Source organism: Malurus melanocephalus, unplaced genomic scaffold (assembly GCF_030028575.1).
Source record: "Malurus melanocephalus ecotype Western Australia unplaced genomic scaffold, MMel_1.1 scaffold_113, whole genome shotgun sequence".
Classification (NCBI taxonomy): Eukaryota; Metazoa; Chordata; class Aves; order Passeriformes; family Maluridae; genus Malurus; species Malurus melanocephalus.
In genome coordinates, this window is record NW_026623345.1 from 2,023,448 (window position 1) to 2,043,526 (window position 20,079).

The 20,079-nt window shown below is 44.4% G+C and overlaps 2 protein-coding genes across 10 annotated transcripts in view; one reads left to right on the forward strand and one right to left on the reverse strand.

The window, feature by feature from the left end:
- KIF24 (kinesin family member 24) overlaps positions 1–8,832 on the forward strand; it is a 29,692-nt gene extending 20,860 nt beyond the window's left edge. For all 3 annotated transcript variants that reach the window (XM_057369639.1, XM_057369642.1, XM_057369641.1), the window contains 3 exons: positions 256–2,688; positions 3,593–3,686; positions 5,881–8,832. In XM_057369639.1, coding sequence (XP_057225622.1) covers positions 256–2,688; positions 3,593–3,686; positions 5,881–6,021 — 2,668 coding nt within the window. In that variant the 3' untranslated portion in view covers positions 6,022–8,832. The remainder of the gene's footprint in view (positions 1–255; positions 2,689–3,592; positions 3,687–5,880) is intronic.
- Positions 8,833–8,927: 95 nt separating this feature from the next.
- UBAP1 (ubiquitin associated protein 1) overlaps positions 8,928–20,079 on the reverse strand; it is a 34,258-nt gene continuing 23,106 nt past the window's right edge. For 4 of the 7 annotated variants that reach the window (XM_057369643.1, XM_057369645.1, XM_057369646.1 and 1 more), the window contains exons 4-9: positions 18,594–19,523; positions 16,508–16,600; positions 15,300–15,338; positions 14,692–14,889; positions 13,281–13,382; positions 8,928–11,861 (exon numbers count right to left, since the gene is read on the reverse strand). In XM_057369643.1, the coding sequence (XP_057225626.1) occupies positions 11,721–11,861; positions 13,281–13,382; positions 14,692–14,889; positions 15,300–15,338; positions 16,508–16,600; positions 18,594–19,523 (1,503 nt within the window). In that variant the 3' untranslated portion in view covers positions 8,928–11,720. The remainder of the gene's footprint in view (positions 11,862–13,280; positions 13,383–14,691; positions 14,890–15,299; positions 15,339–16,507; positions 16,601–18,593; positions 19,524–20,079) is intronic. The other 3 variants (XM_057369647.1, XM_057369649.1, XM_057369648.1) reach the window with 3 other exon arrangements.

Sequence of the window (20,079 nt, forward strand, 5' to 3'; positions counted from 1 at the left end):
TGAGGCCATTTCCATTCATTTGGCCTGTTACGCACTGCTCATGGAAACACTTAAAAGAATTGCTATAGCTTTTTCCAAAAGCCCAGGCCTTTTGACAGAGGGGTTTTGTTGTCGATAACTGTGTAGGTCACTGACAGAAAACAAACCATGATGTCAAATTCAATATTTAGTCTTAGTATGTGAAAGCATTAATTTGTTCTGAAGATGCTGTTTCTGATCTCAAAACATGACATCTTCTAATCCTCTTTATTACAGGGTCAAAGAGCTGAAGAAAGGGATTAAATGTTCTTCTCCTGTCACAAGCAGGCGTCGCAGAACTGGAAATGCATCTCCAAAACGTGTTCAAAGCACTCCCTCTTTGCCACCTGGGGAAAAGAGCTCTCCAAAGAAAGTGAAGCTAGGTGTACAGCAGTCCTCAAATGCTACAAAACCAAAGGCATGTCCTGCAGCATTCCAGCCACCCGGCGGCCCTCTTACCTCTACCCCCAAGGGAATCTGCAAAGGACAGTCCTACAAAGGAAATACCAGCTCTCCCTGCTTCCACCACACCACCCCGGTTAAGGGAGTCCTACGGATGACACATGCCCAGAAGAAGAAAAATGATGATCTATCCCCCCACTCTGAAAAGAGCCCCTCAGTGAAGGATTTTGTCATCAAAAGTGCTGCATTAGCAGAAACAAAAGAGGATGTCCAGCAAGACAAGTATAAGCAAAATAGAACATCTGTCCAGTGCCTGAAAGTCCAGACAGTGCAACCTGTTCAGAAACAGCTTGATCTTACAGATGATAATTCATTTGGAGACGAAAACCTGCCCTCCGACAGTGGACAGGAATGGGGAARTATTTCTAAACAGACTGTTGAACCCTGGACATACCTGCCTCCATTCCAGAAGGAAAGGGAAAAGCATTTACGTCTTTATCACCAGCAGTTTCAGCAGCCACCTATTGTACAGCAAAAATTGAGCTATCAACCCCTTGAGAGGTTTTTAATGCAGTGCAAGCCTGAGGAGATTCAAGGGAAGCAGGAGCTGTGCCTTACTCCAACAGAAGTGCAGACCAAAGAGGGGATGCAGCTGGAAGAGCTGGATGACAGTGATTTCAGTGAAGATTCTTTCTCACCTTCCTGTAGTCAAAAGAGTGTGAAAAGAGGAAACACCAACACATGTAGTCAACGTTCCTTTTTCCTTCATGAAAGACAACAAGGAATTGAAGAAGAGCAAAAAGGCCAACAGCGACAGGATTTATTTTTTAAATATTCAATACCCATGCAAGATCATGAGATAGATGACAGTTGGGATTCTAGTGAGGACAGCCCAAAGGAAGAAGAATCAATTAAAAATGCAGGCTGCAGCAAAACTGCAGACTGGAGCTACGACTTAGATGTTGAATCCTCTCCAAGCAATACTGCAGAAAAACCTTACTGCCTACAGGAAGATTCTGCTTGCAGCTGGATAAATGGCAAGGATTTCCCAGCCGATCACAAAGGGTACAAGTCCAAACGCAGATGTCTCGTTTACCCCAGTGAAGCCACCTTATCTCCAGAAAAGGATGCTTCAAACCCATATGTCCCTCCTGTATTGAAATCAGGAACTCCAGAGTGCAAAGAGATTGTTCTCCAGCACGAGGAGAAAGAAGAATCTCCTTTGGATAAACAGGCTGCTACTGCAGGAGGTGTAAAATGGAAAGCTCGAAAAAATAGAGTTAGCCACCATGTACCTTCGAAGCGTACCTCAGAATTCAATCCCGAGCACAGGGCCCCTCTCCTGGTGTCCCCTCTTGATGGTGAGGACACAACAGAAACAAAGAAAGTGTCTGCCAGCCAAGAGAAGCCCCACCGTGAGAAGCAGGTGCCAGACAGTGACACCCCGGGCAAGTTTGAGGATGAGGGCTGGCAGTGCACCAGGAGCAGAGCTCTGACCGACAGCATGCTGGAACTGGGGGAGCAGACCTGCCAYGGGGTCAGGCACTGTGCCCTGCTGGGCTCCCCTAAAGCCGGGCACAAGCAGCCCCCACCCGCCTGGGGCCGTGTGAAGCCGTGCTGCTGCCGCCTGGGATCAGCTCAGTCCAACAAGGGAGTCCGTCGCAGTTTGTTTGTTGGACATGACGKGACTGAAACATCTGCAGCTGGATCCGCAGCTGGATCCACGAGCTCCAGAGCAGASAGGGAGGGCGGGGGGCTTTGCAGTGACTCCCCCTGCAAAGAACACGCAGGTGGCAGACGGAGTGCTAATGTTAATCAGCATAACAACGCTGGCAATTCAGGAAAGTCTAACTCAAGTCAAGGTGCTGAGCGTGTGGCTGAGGAAATAAACGCTGAAATACCTGGAAAGAGCTATTTTTCAGAGTCACCACGCCGTCCCGGTGTAAAACACACACAGCCAGTCCAGTCCCCCTCTCAAGAGAGAAGCCTGCCACTGCAGCCCAAGCCAGGAGTGAGGAATGAGGATCTCACCCGTTCTGAAGACCGTGCCAAGTCATCATTCGGCAATGAGGAAACAGGGTTGCTAAAAACCAAGTTAATGCAGAGTATTTTTACACAAGAGACTTTTTCTGCAGATGCAGGATTTGCAACCAAAGATAATAAGCCAACAGCAAGTGCAAAGAGCCCCTCACACATGTCCAGCAGCAGCTCTCCAAGTGCTGCCTCAGAGATGGGGAAATGGCAGAGGGCAGCTCTAGAAAAAGCACAGTAAGTCTTTCTCAACCTGAAGTTTGTAATGAAGCTTAGAAATTCTGGTCTTGTGATACATTTGCCCTTATTTGTATTGCATACTCATACGTACTTTAAAAAGCAATGGTTAATCATTCTATTAAATAATTACTTTATAAGATTAATCATAATTTATAGTAATTACCTTATAATTATATGGTTGCTTGTTATCTAGTGATATTTTAAAATCTCACAGGAAGCAAATWATTCTATTAGAGCTTCTAGGATAATGCTAGAGGAACAAATATTATAATATAAACCACAGTTCTCAGTAATTAATTGGCTTCCTTTAAGCTGTAAAGGACCTAAAATATTTCAGAGCCTCCCATCAAGAATCAGGTTTTAGTTGTTCCATCAGTGAAAACACTGCTAGAGCAGCTGGGTAGTCACTGAARATGTAGATATAAAGCTCCTGAGTACTCCTAGCTGCTACTGTCAGCTCCAGGGACTGGACTGCATTGTCTTGACTGAAAGTACATGGTTCATCAGTGAAACTTGCTCAGAGGAATCATCAACAGCAGCACTACCTTCTGGCTCTGCCTGTTTGTCTCTAAAGTTACTTACAGACTCACAGTTGTAAGCCATTTGACTGATTAATTAGATTATCGTTTTGGTCTTTGATTCTGTTACAGTGAAAAGCAGTTGTGTGCTATGTGTGCTGATGAAGGGCTGTGGTCACTTCTCTGTGATCAGCCCTCAATCAGCCAGGTCATCCTAAACCCCAAACCAGCGCAGTCCACTGTTCCTGAAGGAGCACTGGTGTGCCTTTCCTGACACAGGACAACTAGGTTTCCTCTGGGGTATTCTTTCTTGAAGGTTTATTGAGGCCAGCTGTGATTATATTACAGGCTGTGTAACCAGTGGTGTGTTTTTTGTTAACCAGACAGGCTGTGTTTCGCGCCCATCAGCAGCAGCTGGATGAAATGGCRTGCCTGTGCTTCAAGGAGGAGTGCTTGATAAATCAGATGTCAGCGATGGTAAGTGTTTCATTTGATGATTTTGRTGCCTCTGGAACCTGCATAAATTAATCTTAGAGATTGTTAACTTGAATTGGTGATTTGATGTTCCTTGTCAGTTCAACCTCTTGTTCTCCAAGGCCTGTCTGAGTCCTGGGAGAGGCCTCTCATTTTCAGTGCCTGTTGTGTCTTTGCCCGTCTCAGACAGATCCTTGGGGAGCAGGAGATGGACAGGCCAGCCCTGAAGCCCTTGTTTCTGATAATAGAGCCCTCCCTTATCTCACATCACAGGGCAGACTGTACCAGACAGGCAGGCTGTTCCGGTGATGTTTTAGTTCTTACAGGCTGGGATAAGTAAGTCAATACCACAGAACAGAGCACACCCTTTAGAGCAGGACACTGGTGGCATTTGGGTGTTCCCTCTGGGAGCCCCTTTGCCTATTAAACTGCAGKTGTGCCAGCAACCCTGGCCCCTCTCACTCCAGTGCTCTGACCACTGTGGCTTGTGCCCTTACACACTCTGGGCCTTTGTCATTCAAATGTTTCTTGGCTTGTCTTTGTTTCAGACGACAGCAGTGTACCCTAGACCTAAAAACTGGGAGCTCTGGCCCAGCTGCTAGCCAGCCAATCACAATTCTCTGRTTTTACTGCATTCCAACAGGTTCACATCAGCTGTGTGAAAATCCAGACTATTAACATTTTCCCCTGAGAATTCCTGCCTTTCTAATTCTCTYATCTTATCAGTAAAGCCAAGTTCCATTGCCACATTGCATTATCAAACCATTTCAATTCCTATCACGTTTTAGAACTGAAGCACAGGGACTCTTCCCTCAGGGACTTTAAAGTGGGGCCACATGGTGGCTTTTTCACTGTGATTTCATATGCTGTTTTGCAGCTAATGTGCAGAAATTCACAAAGCAGCACAGGAGACATAAACTGTATTAGTTTTGTGGCAGACAATGCAAAGAAACAAAGCTATTTTTATTCATCTTATTTTTTTTTATCTTTTGAGATAGTTCTTCTTAAGTCTGTTGGTCACTGGATACCAGCCCTCCCCCCCATTTATTTGTGCCTTGCAGCAAGCAGTTATTTTCTGGCTAGCTGAATTCTGACAGGTTTGCCAGGCCTCCCAGCATTGTGTGAATAACATACCCTATAGTTTTATTTCACAGCACGACCTTTTTTGGGTAATGAAATGTGCTTGGACTTCCTGCATCAGCTTCTCTCCTTCCATTTTCAGATGGTTTCAACTTCTCCAGCCATGAAACTTTGGCCTCAGGAGAAACTCCTGCCAAGACCAGCCTTACACTGAAAAAAGCAGTATTTAAAGTGCCTAAGAAAAATATGCCACAGCAGCTGGGCTAGTCTTCATCACTGTCCTGATTTCCCCACAGGACAGAGATACAGTGCAGGAGATACAGCTGGAGTCCTGCCAAATAAGCTTTTGTGTGATTGATTTTCATGCGCAGCAGCTGAATTCCCCAGCCCTGGGGATGCTGACACCTCCCAGCTTCTCAGGCACAGAACTGTGAACAAAGGCACCAAACTGCTCTCAGCTGGAGAGCAGAGCACGTCCAAGTGCTCTCTTATTAATACAAGCCCTATTTAAAAATGGATTTAAATTCCATTTCAGTTYTAATCACAGTTCCATACTGGTTTTTTTTCCATGTGGCTATGGAAGGTAGAGTTCACCTGGGCTGAGGCTGTATACAGTGCTGGTGTTGCTCATGGTAGACCTGCACCCTGGTCCCATGACCTGATRGGAAATAAATCCCTTATATCTCTCAAGATTGGGCTATGTTAAATCTGATCCATAGTGGCCCAGTTCACCATTTCTTTTCATAATTAATAAATCAAACATGAGAGGTGTCAGRAAGAATTCAGTGCATGGTAAAACTGGGTGATCAGTCCCTGTACCAAACCTTTGAAAAGCTAACTAGTGTAGAAGAGTGACAACAGCTGCTTTATACATTTTTGTTTTTAAACCACTATATCAGCTGTAATTTCACCAACAGGTAARACTTTTAGAGTCAGTGAACCTTGGTATTTAGAGGCACGGACCTTTGTGAGGGTTGTGACTTAACAAGGAAATGCTGATTTAATCTACTAAACTGCAGAATGCTTTTACATTCTGGTGCAGTGTAAAAAAAATATGCTGATTTTCTCCAACCTATTGATACTGTTCCCTAAGCTTTCCTTGTACCTTCCTCACCAGGATTTTAAGAGTTTCATGAACATGCTGGATGAAATATTGGTGATGAAGTCAAAGTGTGTCCAAACGATGCGAGCCCAGATTCAGCTCTGCTTAGCCTCCCCTGGCACTGGCACATCACAGCAAACACCTCCACCAGTTTAGATCTTCTTTGCTTCTGCATGCACTGGAGCAGCTACGGAAAACACCAGCCAGAACTTCGCTACACTTGGTGCTGCACAGTGTGGATGGCAGAGGATAGCCTTTGGTCTGATGTTTGAGATTAGTGTGTGTTTTGCATAAGGGGGCAGAGAATTCTGAGTAAATGAGAGATGACTAATTGGCACCACAAACGTATTTCATTGATATTAGTTAGCCGCTTTCTGGACAGTAACAACTCAGCAGCCTTTAAATATCTCACCAAACAGCAGGCAAATAGTGTTCATTTATCATAGCAGTTTCTCACATGTTAAAGGCAATTCTATGTTGCCAGGAAAATGGGGATAAGAGAAACTACTTTGAAGCCACATACAGGTCTAAAGAGAAATGCTCAAAAGCTACCAAGAAAAGTGTTTGCAAACAGAAGCCAGAGAAGAGAGAGGAGCCAGGGGTTGTTACACCAACATTATTGGCCCTTAAGTAATTGGAAGTCAAGGCAGGGCAGGAAGTGCTGTCAGTTTCAGAAGAAGGAAGCCTATTGTCAAAMTGGTTCTTGGGCTGAACATTACAGAGGCTCTTGAAAGAAGTGACTTTAAGTGATGGGTAAGGAGTGGTTTAGCAGGGACTTCGTACCAAAGAATAAGGTTCTCATTAATTCTTCTTGGTGTGTTAATAAGCACGTGGGAGTCATGCGGCCCAGAGTGAGAGGCCTGCAGCTTTTCCTGCTGCACATCGCATCTGACCCCTGCACTGCTCATGTTGAATGGATTTCTCACATGAAAAGTGGGTCTGCTTGGAGGCACTGGGCTTCCAGAAGCTGCTGACAGCACTGTTATAGGGAGCTGGTGTTTGACTCGAGAGCTATGGAGCCATCAGCTGGAGCCCTGCAAAAGCCCTGGTGCTGCATGCATTGCATCTATACCACAAGCCAATCCAGTTGCCAAAGGCACACACAACCTTGAGACATGCTCACTGACAATGTGCTGTGTGAGCACTCCTACTCCAAAATTAGGGCTGTCGCAGCACATTCATCCGTCTCTGTATCTCCTCAGTAATGCCTGTGGTAGCTCACTCAAAGCCTGCTCAGTAGCCAGAAATGTCAAGGGTAATGGAACACTGCTGTCTGACCAGCTGTGGGTTTTTGCTGCCTTCCTTCCCTGAGGACCCAGGTTGGGCTGAGTGGCAGGACAGTAATCACAGTGACACTTGGGGATGCATATTTGGTGCAAACACTCCCAGGAATGTCACCCAGCATAGGCCTGGGGAACAGAAGCAAACCCCACATCACTGCCTTGACCTGTTTTTAGTACTGGTTAGTCTCCATTTTGCAGCTGAGACTGGGTTTCTCTGTGGAGCAGAGAGCAGGGTTCCTCTGGGGTCTGAGGTTATGGCTCTCCAGCTGGTTCCTGTGTCCTGGTGACAGGCCAGCAGCACATCACACCCAAACCTGAGTCTTACAGCCTCAGAAGCCTTCCTCACCCAAAGAAATAAAGCACCCAGGAGCAAGACTCTCGATATTTTTGCATGGCACACAGCAGTGGTGTGTGACAGCCACCAGAGAGCTGTAAAGCAGTGGGACATCAACACACGCAGGGAAGAACAAGGGTTTAAAACCAGCAACTCCTTCCACTTCTTGAGGCTGGGGAGAGCTTTCCCATGAATAAGGTGAAAAGAATACGAATCAGCTGGGTAGTCCTTGTCCCTTTTGATAGCATGAATTGGACATGGGCATTTAGTTTCCCCAGCACTTTCTCAGCAAGCATGCTGCAAACACTGCTGTCAGGGAGCAGCTGAGGAGTTTTGCAACTCTTGTTTGGAACCAAGGAAAAGGTCAGGCTGTAGAATGCATGCACAGGTCACAGGAAAATGTGATGCCCAGTCAGAAACCGTGCGAGGGAGGAAAATTTTCCCTCCATGTAGTCTTGACATTTGGGAGATGAGCATTGGTTGATTGCACTTTCAGATTTTTAAAAAGCAGCTCAGCAATGCATGTTCATAGGCATTTTGAGCGCCTTACAGAAGCTGAACATTCCTAAGCAATACAAGAATCATTTGCACAACCCCCAGTGCCATGTCCTGACCTCAGTATCTGCAGGGGCAGTTGTGACAAGACAGATGAGTGACCAAAAATTTCCATGAGCAGAGGAGAAGGGAGTTAAGTCAGCTGCCAGATTTAAGCCACCTGTGAATCCCATCTGATCTTTTGTGAAAGAAAGCAAGTCTGTCCAGCAGATCTGAGCCCCAGCATCAATTCCCACAGCAGGAACTATTTGCTCCCTTGAGGAATAGCCAGGGACACTGAGAAACAACAAATGATCAAAACAACAACTTGCAGTTTTCTGAGGTCTGATACAATCTTTTTTAAAATGGATTATCCAACCAATCCCCATGTTTCCACCTTCTTAAATGTAACATTTTATTATCAGTCTGTTCTCCAATTTTATTTTCTCTACTGAAGGTGAAACTTCACAAAACTAAAACAGAAAATGGACCTGCCTAAGAAGAATAAGSCCATCCTTGGCAATAACATGGGCATGCCTGAAGAAACCAACAATGATTCCTCATATGCAACAGAAACTATTAAAGCTGCTGTCAGAAATAGTAATGTTTTTTCTCTCCCCTTTGAGGATTATTACCTTGTTGCTGCTTTAATTCTTGTGTGAAAATGTACTAAATGAGCATGTGAAGTGTCATCCCCTTCCTACTGTTCGGTATTTCACTGACAACTGCTACAAAAGGTTTTCATTTCAACTTGAGGAATATGTGTGAAAGTGTCATAAAAGCAATATAAGGGATTTAGAGAACTTGACCACTTACAATCAAATAAACACAGAATTAAAATGGATTCACTTTTATATTCAGATRCAACAATGAATATTAATGCGTATTAGCAGAAGCTTGGTATTTTATTTCAATAGCTGACACCATGTTAAATAAAATACAATTTGCTACAGAACTCTGGTAAAAATCACTTTAGGTAAACATAATCAAAATCCCCATTTGATTGACTGCAAAAGATTAAATCTRTACGAGATCCCCTTCTCAATGGGCCTGTTGGGAGTGTTTCAGAAGCCATTTCCAAGCTGTTGCTACCCAGAACCAGTAGGAGGCAGCTCAGGGGGGCTCTGGCTCAAAGCACAACCACCAGTTTTGGCTCTGTCTGTCACCACCCTTCCCACCCGGGCACACAGACCTCAGCGCCTCTGACAAAGGTACAGCAGGGACATAAATCAATGTGACCTGAGAGCCTAAAGAAAAGCTCTGAGGTCACAAGCATGACCAAGGGTGCAGCCAATCCTCTCACCAGCCAGCAACAGGGCAGAGGCCAGCCTTGCTCCAAGCATCAGCAGGACCTCCCCACACCCACASTGAACAGTACCGGGACAGAACAGTAGCAGCATTACCAAGGGATACACAGCACCCGGGACAGTGAACTCGTGTCACATTGTGTCTCTTATTACACATTTATTCAGCAATGCCTCGGCCCCGCCCCCCTTTAATCCACTCATGCTGCGGTCTTCTCCAAGATGCCACCCCAGGAATGCACTTCATGCCTGCAACCACTCACAGACTTAAGTCCAGAGATCAAGAGCAGGGAGACGCAGGGAGACACAGTACTCTGTCATACACCGTCTTCACAGGTGTCACTTCCATCTTCACTGCTCTGTTCTCACCTCTACAACAGTCTCCAAAAGCAGAATGGTTACACTGTGGTGTTAAGAGCCAGACCTCACAGGGGAACTGCGAAAAAAATAACACATACTAATACAATCAGATATTACTTTATTCGGAGCTTTGGTCTAAATTGTTCTTTCCCCAAAGACTCCTTGCCCCTTCAGGACTCTCTGACAGGGATTTGTTGGGGTAGCAGTTCTGAGAAAACCAGAACAACCAACACAACCAAATGCTCAGTAGCGATCGTAAAGCAGTTTGAATTTTCAAGGTTTCCCAATTAATCAGGACGCCCATTTTCTCACCTCAAACCATCACATTTCTCACCTCAGAAGGAAGAAAAGCTGGGCATTACTTGCACCCACAGAAACAGCAGCTGCTGAATGCTCTCCTTAGATAAGCCTTATTTCCACTCCACCACTAGAAACTGATGAAGTTCAACAGTAGGGGGTATGTACAAGGCAACCTGCCCTGCAACCTCGTCTCTYTCCACAGCTCCTAGATACTTGCCAGCAAATCCCACCCTTGCATCATTTTAAGTAAAGGGACATCATTAACACAGAGAATTCCAGGACCCAAATTAGATGTTTTGGTCATAGAAAGCTAAAATGGATACAAATGCCATCTTCTTTGGAGTCCTGGTGAGCTGAAACCTCCTACTGAAAAACAAACACTGATGTAAGGAGCTGAGCCGYTCTCCCCCCACAAGTCCAGTGCTCCGGCTCTGGGCTCTAACCTAAGTCTGAATCCCTAGGCTGGGGCTTTGCAACAAACAAAAATAAGCCACAGAAGAAGCACAGCACCTTCCACTACTGCAGCTGCAGCCCAGAGACTTCTGTTGTTCTGCCCAACAATGTTCACATGTGCCCACAGGAGCTGGCAGCACGTGAGTGGGCAAGGATCTAGCAACTTCCTTGTCTGCTGTAGCGAAGGAGCATGAGAGATGGGAACCATGACACTGGGAGTTATATTTGAGGGTTTTATTAGTTCTGCAGAATCAAAATATTTAGCAAATTAGAGATTTCTCAAGACTGCTGATATTTAATGTATTTAGAACTTGATCAATGTACAACGTAATACTTTGAACTATCAAAAACAACCCCAAACCTGATTTGTAGTACTAGATGTTATTATGTAATTCTATAGCAGTGTGAAAAATGAAACTAATGCAGTGAGTATATTTGTTTTAAAGAAAGTGCTTGAAAGAAACCTCCTGCATCACACTGTGTATTATTYAAAACAAAAAGATGACTTTCTAGCAGGGCATTGTCTTAAATATCCTAAAAGCCTGGGGGATTAAGAACACTGAGCCCCAGCTCTCTGCCTTCAGGTTAAAAACCAACACAAGTTGCAGCTCCAGGTCGAGCTCACAGCTTAACTGCTTCAGGGGGACTTACACACCACTCAGCATTGGACACTCGTGTCTGGCAGAAGTATTGGATGCATGGGTAAAAAACAAAAACCAAGAGGACAAAACGAAGTTCTCTCTTTATGCATAGTGACAGTTTCTGAACCAGTGTTTTACTAAGTTACAGACTAACTTCCAACCAAAAAATAAAACTCCATTGCACTAAAGGTCAAATTTAACCAGGTAATCTGGACTGTGACACAGTCAAGTAATTCAGTACAAGCAGACAAGACACCATGAAAGCAGCTTCAAAGAACCAAAGCATCCTAGTTTCAGAACCAACTTAATATTCTTCTGTCCAACTCCAGTGCAACAATGAAGGGGGAACCACTCCATCTCTACCTATGTACAATTCCAGTAGAGGCTGGGCAGTCTCAACTCTCCGTGGCCAAGCTGGAAAAAGGAAACTTAGGAAAGGACACTTTAAAATTTTAATTTAAGAATGACAGTTGGCCCTCAGTGGAAAGAGAAATGCTGGAGTGATGCACACAGGCAGGCTTGCTCAGTTACTCTCCCTTGTTTGCAAAAAGCTGGACTCCTTCCCGCTGAGAGCAAGTCACACTGGATGTGAAGGTGGCGGGGCCGGTCCTGCTCCGCTGCACGCCAAGAATCCAGGAATGTGTCTTCAGCTGGCTCCTGCACGGGCCATTAGATCTTCCAAAGCGTTGTGTTGGTCGTTGTTATGTAATAATAAGACCTCCTTAATGTCTTTTAGTTCAAAGCCCATTTCTTTAAATTGACTCATTAGCTGGAGGAGTTCTGTGATCTGAAAGACAGAGAGCCCATTATTTGCAAGAGGAAAGTGCAKGGATCGGTGCTCGGTGGAGGTTTAGCCCAGAGCCTGTCTTCAGCAACTGGGCATGTCCTGGTTGTGGACTCCTCCTCCCCAAGCACAGCCCACGCCAGCTCTGTCAGGAGAAAGTCTGCTCACACCAGAGCCACCAGAGCTCTAGGCCCAGCAGCCCACAGGGCATCACTTTCAGTCCCTAGTGTTTGCTATCCTTCATTTCCAAAACCCTCTTCAACCAGGGCACCAAAGCTCAGTTTGTGGAGGTGTCTCTCTCACAGAAGGGTAGCTATTAGTCCATCCCAATRTGAGTTCCCAAAAATGCTGATTAATGGCACCCAGCTGCCCCATCCAGCAGCTCTTGCTGCACTTGATTTTTTTTTTAAGTTACTTCAACTTTGGGAACAGCACAATAGCCCTTGCTATTCACTGGTTTCTCAGATCTAGGGCAAACTTGGGGGAATTAGCAGAAACCCCACTGTGTTCACACAATACTACTGACATCAACTGTGAATCCTCCCTGAGCTCTGAAAAAATAAAGTGGAAAGAAATGAGTTAGCTGATCACTTTTATGAACCCTCTGCCACTGCCTCTGCTTCACTCGAGGAAAAAGAAAAATCTCAAACAAGCAAGCAGGTTGAAATGGCCCATCAGGATATTAGCTACTTCCAATTTCGGGGCTGAACCAGTAGAAAATGTGTTTCACAATCTCAGTTACTTCCCACCTTTACACTGCAATTGTTCTGTTTACAAGATTATCAGTAGTCCACAACAGGCAGGAAGGCAGGGTTGGGTAACACCTCTAAAGAATTCATGTAATAACCTGTCACACAACAGGCTGGCAGACTTTGAAAGATCCTCCTGTCCTCTGCCCTGGCTACCTGCTCCTGCTGTACCGTTGGTGCTGGTAAAGCAGCCAGACAAAGAACCAGACCCCAAACCAGGCATTTTCTAGCTTCTCCTAGAGCAAGCCCTAATCAAATTTGCTGAGAAGACAGGCAGATGCACTTGTACAAGAGAGAAAATTCATGGCCAGGGCAGGCTGACCMGGTTTGAAAGACAGTTAGCTGCTGCTGAAGTTAACTGTATCTGTACCAACCACCTGGCCCACAAGAGAACTCTGGGCATTCAAAACATGACAACCACAATAAGCAGAGTCTTAAAAACATCCTGTCCCTATAAAAATGGATGCAAATGAGATTAACAGAACAACACAGACAAATTCTAATACTTTCAACAATTTTTAGCTTTATCAACACAAAGATGTCCTTTGGCAGTCAGTTTTGGAAACAAGGCAACATTACCATGAAAGCCAGAATTAACRTCAGCCAGAGGAACTTCTGCCAGAGTTCCCTGTCATGGCACATTCTTCTATTCCTGCACAYATTGTGCCCTCACCTTCTCCTCTGAACACTGGTGCATTTCCAAAGCTGCTTCAACAAGAAGTGGATCAAAGCCCTTCTCACAAAGCTGTCCATGTGCAAAGAGGTAATCCAAAACCTGYGGGGAATGAAGAAAACAAACTGTGTTTGCAGAGAGGCAGCAGACAGCTGAATGGCACCTTTGTACATGCAGAGAGGCTGAGCATGACTCTAGCCAGGGCTTCATCAGGAATTGAGACTAAGTAGAGCTGAGACAYTCCTTACACAGGAGCTTGTGCAGASAAAGCGGACAAGCCCTTSTGTCCTACTGTGCTCTCTGACCGTCCCCTTCGTTCTAGTCAAAGCAGCCTCAAGGAGCGTATTTTTAGCCCTCTGATGGCAGAAGTTTCACTGTGCTTTTTATACAAGTTTTAAAAATGAAACTGTAGGTCCAGCAGTCAAGATGTGTCTGCTTTTAGCTTCCTCTCAGACAGCCACAAGAGCTGATGCAATCTGAGAGCAGTCAGCCTTGGAAGATCAACTCAGAATACTCGCAAGYGAGCTGCAAATCTCAGCTCACGCACACAGAAACTGCTGCCAAATTTCTTATCCATCCTCAGCTTTGCGGGGAAGGGTCAGGTAGRTAATGCTAAGTATGTGAAAAAACGGCCTTCAAGTAGAGCAGGATTTAAAACTGCACTCCTAAGGGACCTGCTTTTCTRTTTGGTACCACAGTTCACGCCAGTCCACAGCTTAAGCTGCTCTCCATGGGTAGGGGGAGGGTCAGCAGATCAGTCCTACAAGCAGGAGGCCMTGGGACATGCTCTGTGTGGCACACAGGCTGCTGAGGGCCAGCACAGGAGGCTGGGCCATGCTCTCCCATTCTGAAATGTTTGTTTGAAGTGGATCCAAGAGCCAGAGCCATGCTTTGCCCTGCAGTGCTTTGTGCCCAGTGACCTGGTTTGAGCAGGTGTCAGAAGCAGGAAGCAGGAAGCAGCAGCACCAGGGTGCACACAAGTCAGTCAGTGGGGCCTTGCAGGAACCTTTCAGGGCTGTCTTAGGCCTGCAGGGGCCAATCCCTCTATAAGGAGAGATGTCAGCATTGTAAATCCTCATACTCAGAACATGGGAAGTTGGCTGGATTTCTGTCACATGCTCTAATGCATGATGCAGAGCTCCCTCTATATGAGTTTGTAGCTCCTGGGAAGAYCCAGTACCTCTCCCAATTTCCCACAGAGCACAGGGCCCATCYGAAACTCAGCATGGCTCCAGCCCAGCACCCACAGGTGTGGCTGACTCCAGCAGTCTCATCAGAAATAAGCATATGCTTTAGGCTGCAGCCCTGTTAGAGTAACAGTATTCCCTCCTATGCATTTTGTAAACCCAAGACTGCTTCCCAGCAGAACCAGCATCCAATCAACATTTCTTTGCACTGCATGAGCTCTTACCTGGTCTATGTTCTGTCCCTTCTTCTTCATTGCTTTCAGGACATTCTCAGGTGAGTAGCCCATGTTGACCACAGTCTCCACACACTGCCTCTCACTGGGGGAGAGGCCCTGCTGCAGCTCGGCTGCAGGGCTGCCTGGTTGCTTCATGCAGCTGCTGTTACTGGGCACTTTAGACACTGCAAAGTTTTGGTGGGTTACCTAAGGGGAAAAATCCAGAGTTTGAGGTGATAGTCATCTGCATCCCCACATCCTGTTTCTGCCTAGTGCGGAACCAGGATACTCCATGTAATCAATCCAAAAGGTTTTCTAGAGAGCCCTTGGGAAGTTAGAGTGAGGATGAAACCATGTCCAATTCCTACCATACTCTTTTAACCCTCGCAACAACAATTAATAACCCAGATTCTCCACAATGAACTTTGTCCTYCTGATGTGACCAAAGTCTTTGAACACTCAAACCCTGCACCTCAGAGGAAGCAYAGAGATTGCTTCCTTCACCTCAGGTTTACTTATCATCTGYGATTTTCTGTACTCGGAGAACACCACTTTCTCAAGATTACCACAAACATGATCCAATGCAAGCAAGCACACAGGTGTACTTGGAAACTTACYGCAGGGACTTCTGTTTCTTGGTAGTCTGGGTGTACCTGCTGGACAATAAACAAAACAAGTATAAATATCATGCACCAGTGAGCAGAATTYGCCACAGCTGGAAGAGGAGGGTTTTATAGAAGATTCTACCACAAAATGGAAGATTTTAGGTCTGACCAGGCTTCCACATGTGAGACGCTTACATTACACATTGCGTGCWGCTACAGAATTGTCATCATAAGGATGTAACACCTACATATTCCCACAGCCCCAGTTCAACTCCTGACCAAGTCTACACTAACTGAATAACAGTGRTAATTTTGAAGTTCTTGCTAAAGACTTCTCTTGACTTTCTGATTATGTGAAGGGGTAAGAGATAAATACACCTCTTTTTTATTCCCAAAGCACTGAATTCCATACACCACACAGGAACAATTTGCCACACTGGCTTAAAAGAGCATGTGAGTTTTTTACCCACCCACTCCTAGCACAGCAGCAAGACTGGGTCATGTCCTCTGCTGTGCACCTGCTCTGCTTCTGCAGAACCATCCCATCACTTTGCACAACCTTGCCCAAGTTAAAGCACTGCAAAATTAGGCCTTTGCCCCACCAAAGCTGCACATTTCAGTTCAACACATTTAGAACYCCTGCACTTTCAACAGAATTAGAACAGACTGCAAGAAATCACTGTGGACCAAGAACCACAGTTTTTAGCATTTCTTAATACTTATTATGCCAGTATAGATTGCTTGAAAGCTTGTCCACRTCATTCAGAAAGGCCTTTGTGCCCAAACTTAACAACAAAAACCCTCTRTAGAAAACCAGTTCTGAAAAGATCYATCAGGATTTTGACAAACTCCATTTATTTGCAAAAAATCCCAAACCACCAATAAGGAGGTTTTGTTCTGCATTCCTGACCATCTCCAGGGTAAAAATTTCTCATCTAGAAAACAAAGCCTGAGACATGATATTCACTCTGATGCACTGATTTACCCAACAACTTTTCCTCATGGAGGTAGAGCTCTTCACACACAYCATCTCTCCAGGCACTTTTTCCAGGGCAAAAAGCACTAGAATATGGGAGACATTGAAATGCGGGCCTGGAGTAGCCCTGAAATCAGCAGGTTATCAGATTGAAGGATGATGCTTTTTTTATTGATTCTGCAACCAGGAAAACCAAAACTGTTTCTGACACCACAGATTTGAGAGTTTGGGAAAACCAACTCACCCTATGCAATCTACTTGAGTATAATTTCAACCTGCTGTCTTCATTCATCATTTCTCCCTCTGCCAAAGCTGTGAAAATTAAACTTCTGAGCTTCTACAAAAAAAATAAAAGTGAAGAGAGGGGACCACCACAGAACCCATGCAGCCTCAGAGAAACCACATATTTATTTCCAGCCAAAGATTCCTAGATCCAAAAACTCCCATGGTAACTGCAAATTCAAAGTTACAATTTTTGATCTTGAGAGGAAAAAAAAAATCTAATCACTGTGAAATACACTGGGACATGAGCTTTCTGCTCCCAGCACCCAAATGACTGACTTTTTTCTGCTGTTTTCATACTCTGAGGATTTTTGTTACATTTAAATAAATTCTTTTGTTGCATTTACTTAAATTTCTTGCACCTCAGCCATCATTTTCCAGTCACTAGGACTACACAGTGGAAACAAATCGAATATAACATGAAGTCTTGGAATTTAAACAGAAAAAAATAAGTTCTGCCAGCATATTTATTTCTTGGATCACTGATTCCAAAGCAGAAATTGTTTTAAATTAATTAATTTTTTTTACTTCTCTTAGTAAGTCTACTCTTTTTTTCCTCCACTTTCCATCTTCCCTTAGAGCATTCTCAAGATTACASTTTCCCACTTGGTCCTCAAAAATATTTTAATTCAGCAGAGAGATTTGAATAGTTCAAGGGGAAATTTAGGCATCTTAATGCTTGATTTTGAGTTGAATTTGAGTTGTAAGTGATCTRCTGAGTTGTAAGAGATCTTTCATCTTATTCCCCAGAGATGCTACATGTTCCACAACTGAGRTCATGCAGCCCCATCTCACACCTGTGACCTGCAGCAGTGAGCAGGTGCTCAGCACACTGCTGCTCCTGCCAAAGTTAACAGTATTGAATTTGTCACAGTCATCAATAAACAGCTGCTATGCTGAGCTCTGCCAGGTACACTATTTCCCACAGTGCATTTACCTAACCCTGAAAAGAGGTAGGAGAGCAACAAGGGAGAAGCAGTATCATTTGTTTCAGAGCATATGTCACACAAAAACCTACAAAACCACTAAAATCACAAAATCACTGAAACACTGCTTATATTGGACAGAAAAARAATCCAGATTATTTTAGAATAACCTAGAAGATTTGACTACACAGCTCTCACTAGGCTTCATGAGTACTCATGTCCAGATCTGAGGTTCTTCGTAAAAAAAGCCCACAAGCTTACTCTAATCTCTGCTCTTATTCCCAAAGAGACAAAAACAACAGCTGGTGTGAAGTTGCAGTCCTCAAAGTAATATCAGAACTTGAAACAAGATTGAGGAAATGAAGAGTCAATCTCCCATCTCAGAGCTGTACGGTGACCAASTGTAATGTCAAAAACACAAGATGATTTTCAAGGCTGGTTTTGTTCTCCGCCAAGAAACAACTCCACCCTCCTTCACAAGAAAGGGTGACTACCAGATTTCAACAGACTATAAATTATTTTCCTTTTAAAGATTAGATGTTTAAAGGAACGTAGGATGAAAATTGAAAATAAAAAAGAAAAAAGGYTTATTTCACTATAGGTCAACAACTAGCACTTTTTCCTTCTCTGAATGACACAGCATATCTGTCTATTCTTTGAGAAGCCKGCATTTCCCATTATTTCTAGCAAATACACAAGCTAAGGAAAACTAAGGAAAAAAGCTAGAAGAAATTTGATTCCAAGCCTAACAGCACTTCAGAATCTGATACATCTCATCTGAGTAGGACAAAATGCAGGACTGTACATAGCAGATGCCTTATGAGCAGATGCTCAGCTAAAAGGTGTGCAACTGTCAACAACAAATGAGAGCTGAAAAGTGAGAAGAAAAATAGCTGGTCTAAAATGTCAGATTTGAGGGAAAATGAAGAGTAATAATCTGAGATTCAGATCTACCAATACAAAGACCTGTTGGATTGATCAATTTGCCATGTAAATTAAGAGGATCTATATTTCATTCCTAGTAAGTGAAACTATAACCAAAGCAAAGGGCAATTTAGAGAAAAGAGCTATCTCTGCACCTCTACCTCTCCCCAGCAACCCCCAGTTCTACTCCGTGTTTACCGTAGTCGATGCACTTTGAGATGATTCTTCTTCTGTACAAACAGTCGAAACAGCCAGAGAAGACAGCCTGGATGAAGAGGATAATGCTGATGTCTCCCTGCCACTGTCCTCATTTAGAGCGGAAAAACCAACCATATGGTGTCCATTCAGTTCACTGGCTTTGCTCTGAGCACAGGTTTGCAAAGAGCTGAGCAAAGTGCCGTTGCGGAGACAGGTAGTGCTGTGGAAAGTGCTCGTGAGCTTTGATGATTTCTGATCACCCTCATCGGAGTCAAGCTTAGGGAATGACAGGGATTTGATATTGCTCACTGAAGTGATGGGGGAAAGGGACACTTTGGAAGACAAGGACATCTTTTCACAGTTTCCCAACTGTGGTAAAGTGATAAAGCCATTGGGTTTGTGAAGGGGTTTGAAGTCCAATGTGGCCCTTTCTATGGATGCCAGAACTTCCTCATCTTGCAACACAGACTCAGACCCTCCTTTGGGCAAAGTATTATCTAACAGCTGGGCAACAATTGGCCCAGTAGTACCAACATGAATTTCAAGGATATTTTTTAATTCCTCCTTATCATCAATAGTTTTTAATTCCAGTTTGTCAAATGGGTCTTCTTCACATTCAAAATCAGCTGGGTTGAAATCTGCCTTTGGACGAGGTGGACTGAGAACCTTTTGCTTCACAGAGCTGCTGTTGGCTGGGGTAGGAGTCAGAATACTATTGTGCTGCAGGCTAGCGAGGATGGGATTAATAGGAGGAGGCATGGCTTCAGGGCAAGGTCCCTCTGAGAACCCCATCTTGGTGCTGTCCTCTGGAGCCACTTTTGAGCTTGCTAGAGCTTCTTCAGCCTTGCGTTCCGCTTCTCTCTGGGCAGCCTGAATTTTTTTGATGTCTTCAGCCCACTCAATTGTCTTCTTTTCCAGTGAGAAGTCATACTGGATGGGGGTGGCAAAGAGAGAAGGAGAAGAAAAAAAAGACAAATAAGGATMATAGCTGCTACTTGTAACAACAACATAAATTACCAGAGACAGGCAACATTTTTTCACAACCTGCAGATTGACAAAACTGGCAGACACCAGAAGGACTTAATTTTGCCACTAGCAGTAAAATCTGTCTGCAATCYGGATTAGAATATTGTATTTTGCCTTTTTCCTACATTTAGTTTTGCTTTAAAACTACTCATCATCCCAAGATCAGTTTCACAGTCCTCCCACCTTCTTCCACCAAGACAAGAGAGATAGCAAGGGAAGTTTAATGAGTTATTAGATGAACAATCACACCCTGATCTGGCACACTGAMCTACCTCCTGTTCACAAGTTCTACAAGTCACTCAACAGAGTATTTTTGCCTCCGACGGCCAATACAGTATCACTCAGTTTCCCCTAAAAGATTCCTATGGGACTCAAAACTAGAGTTTTACAGCCATTAGTTTAAGAGGTATTTGCATTCTCACTCCAGCAGAGTGCCTTGCCAGCCAAAGGGGATAGAGTG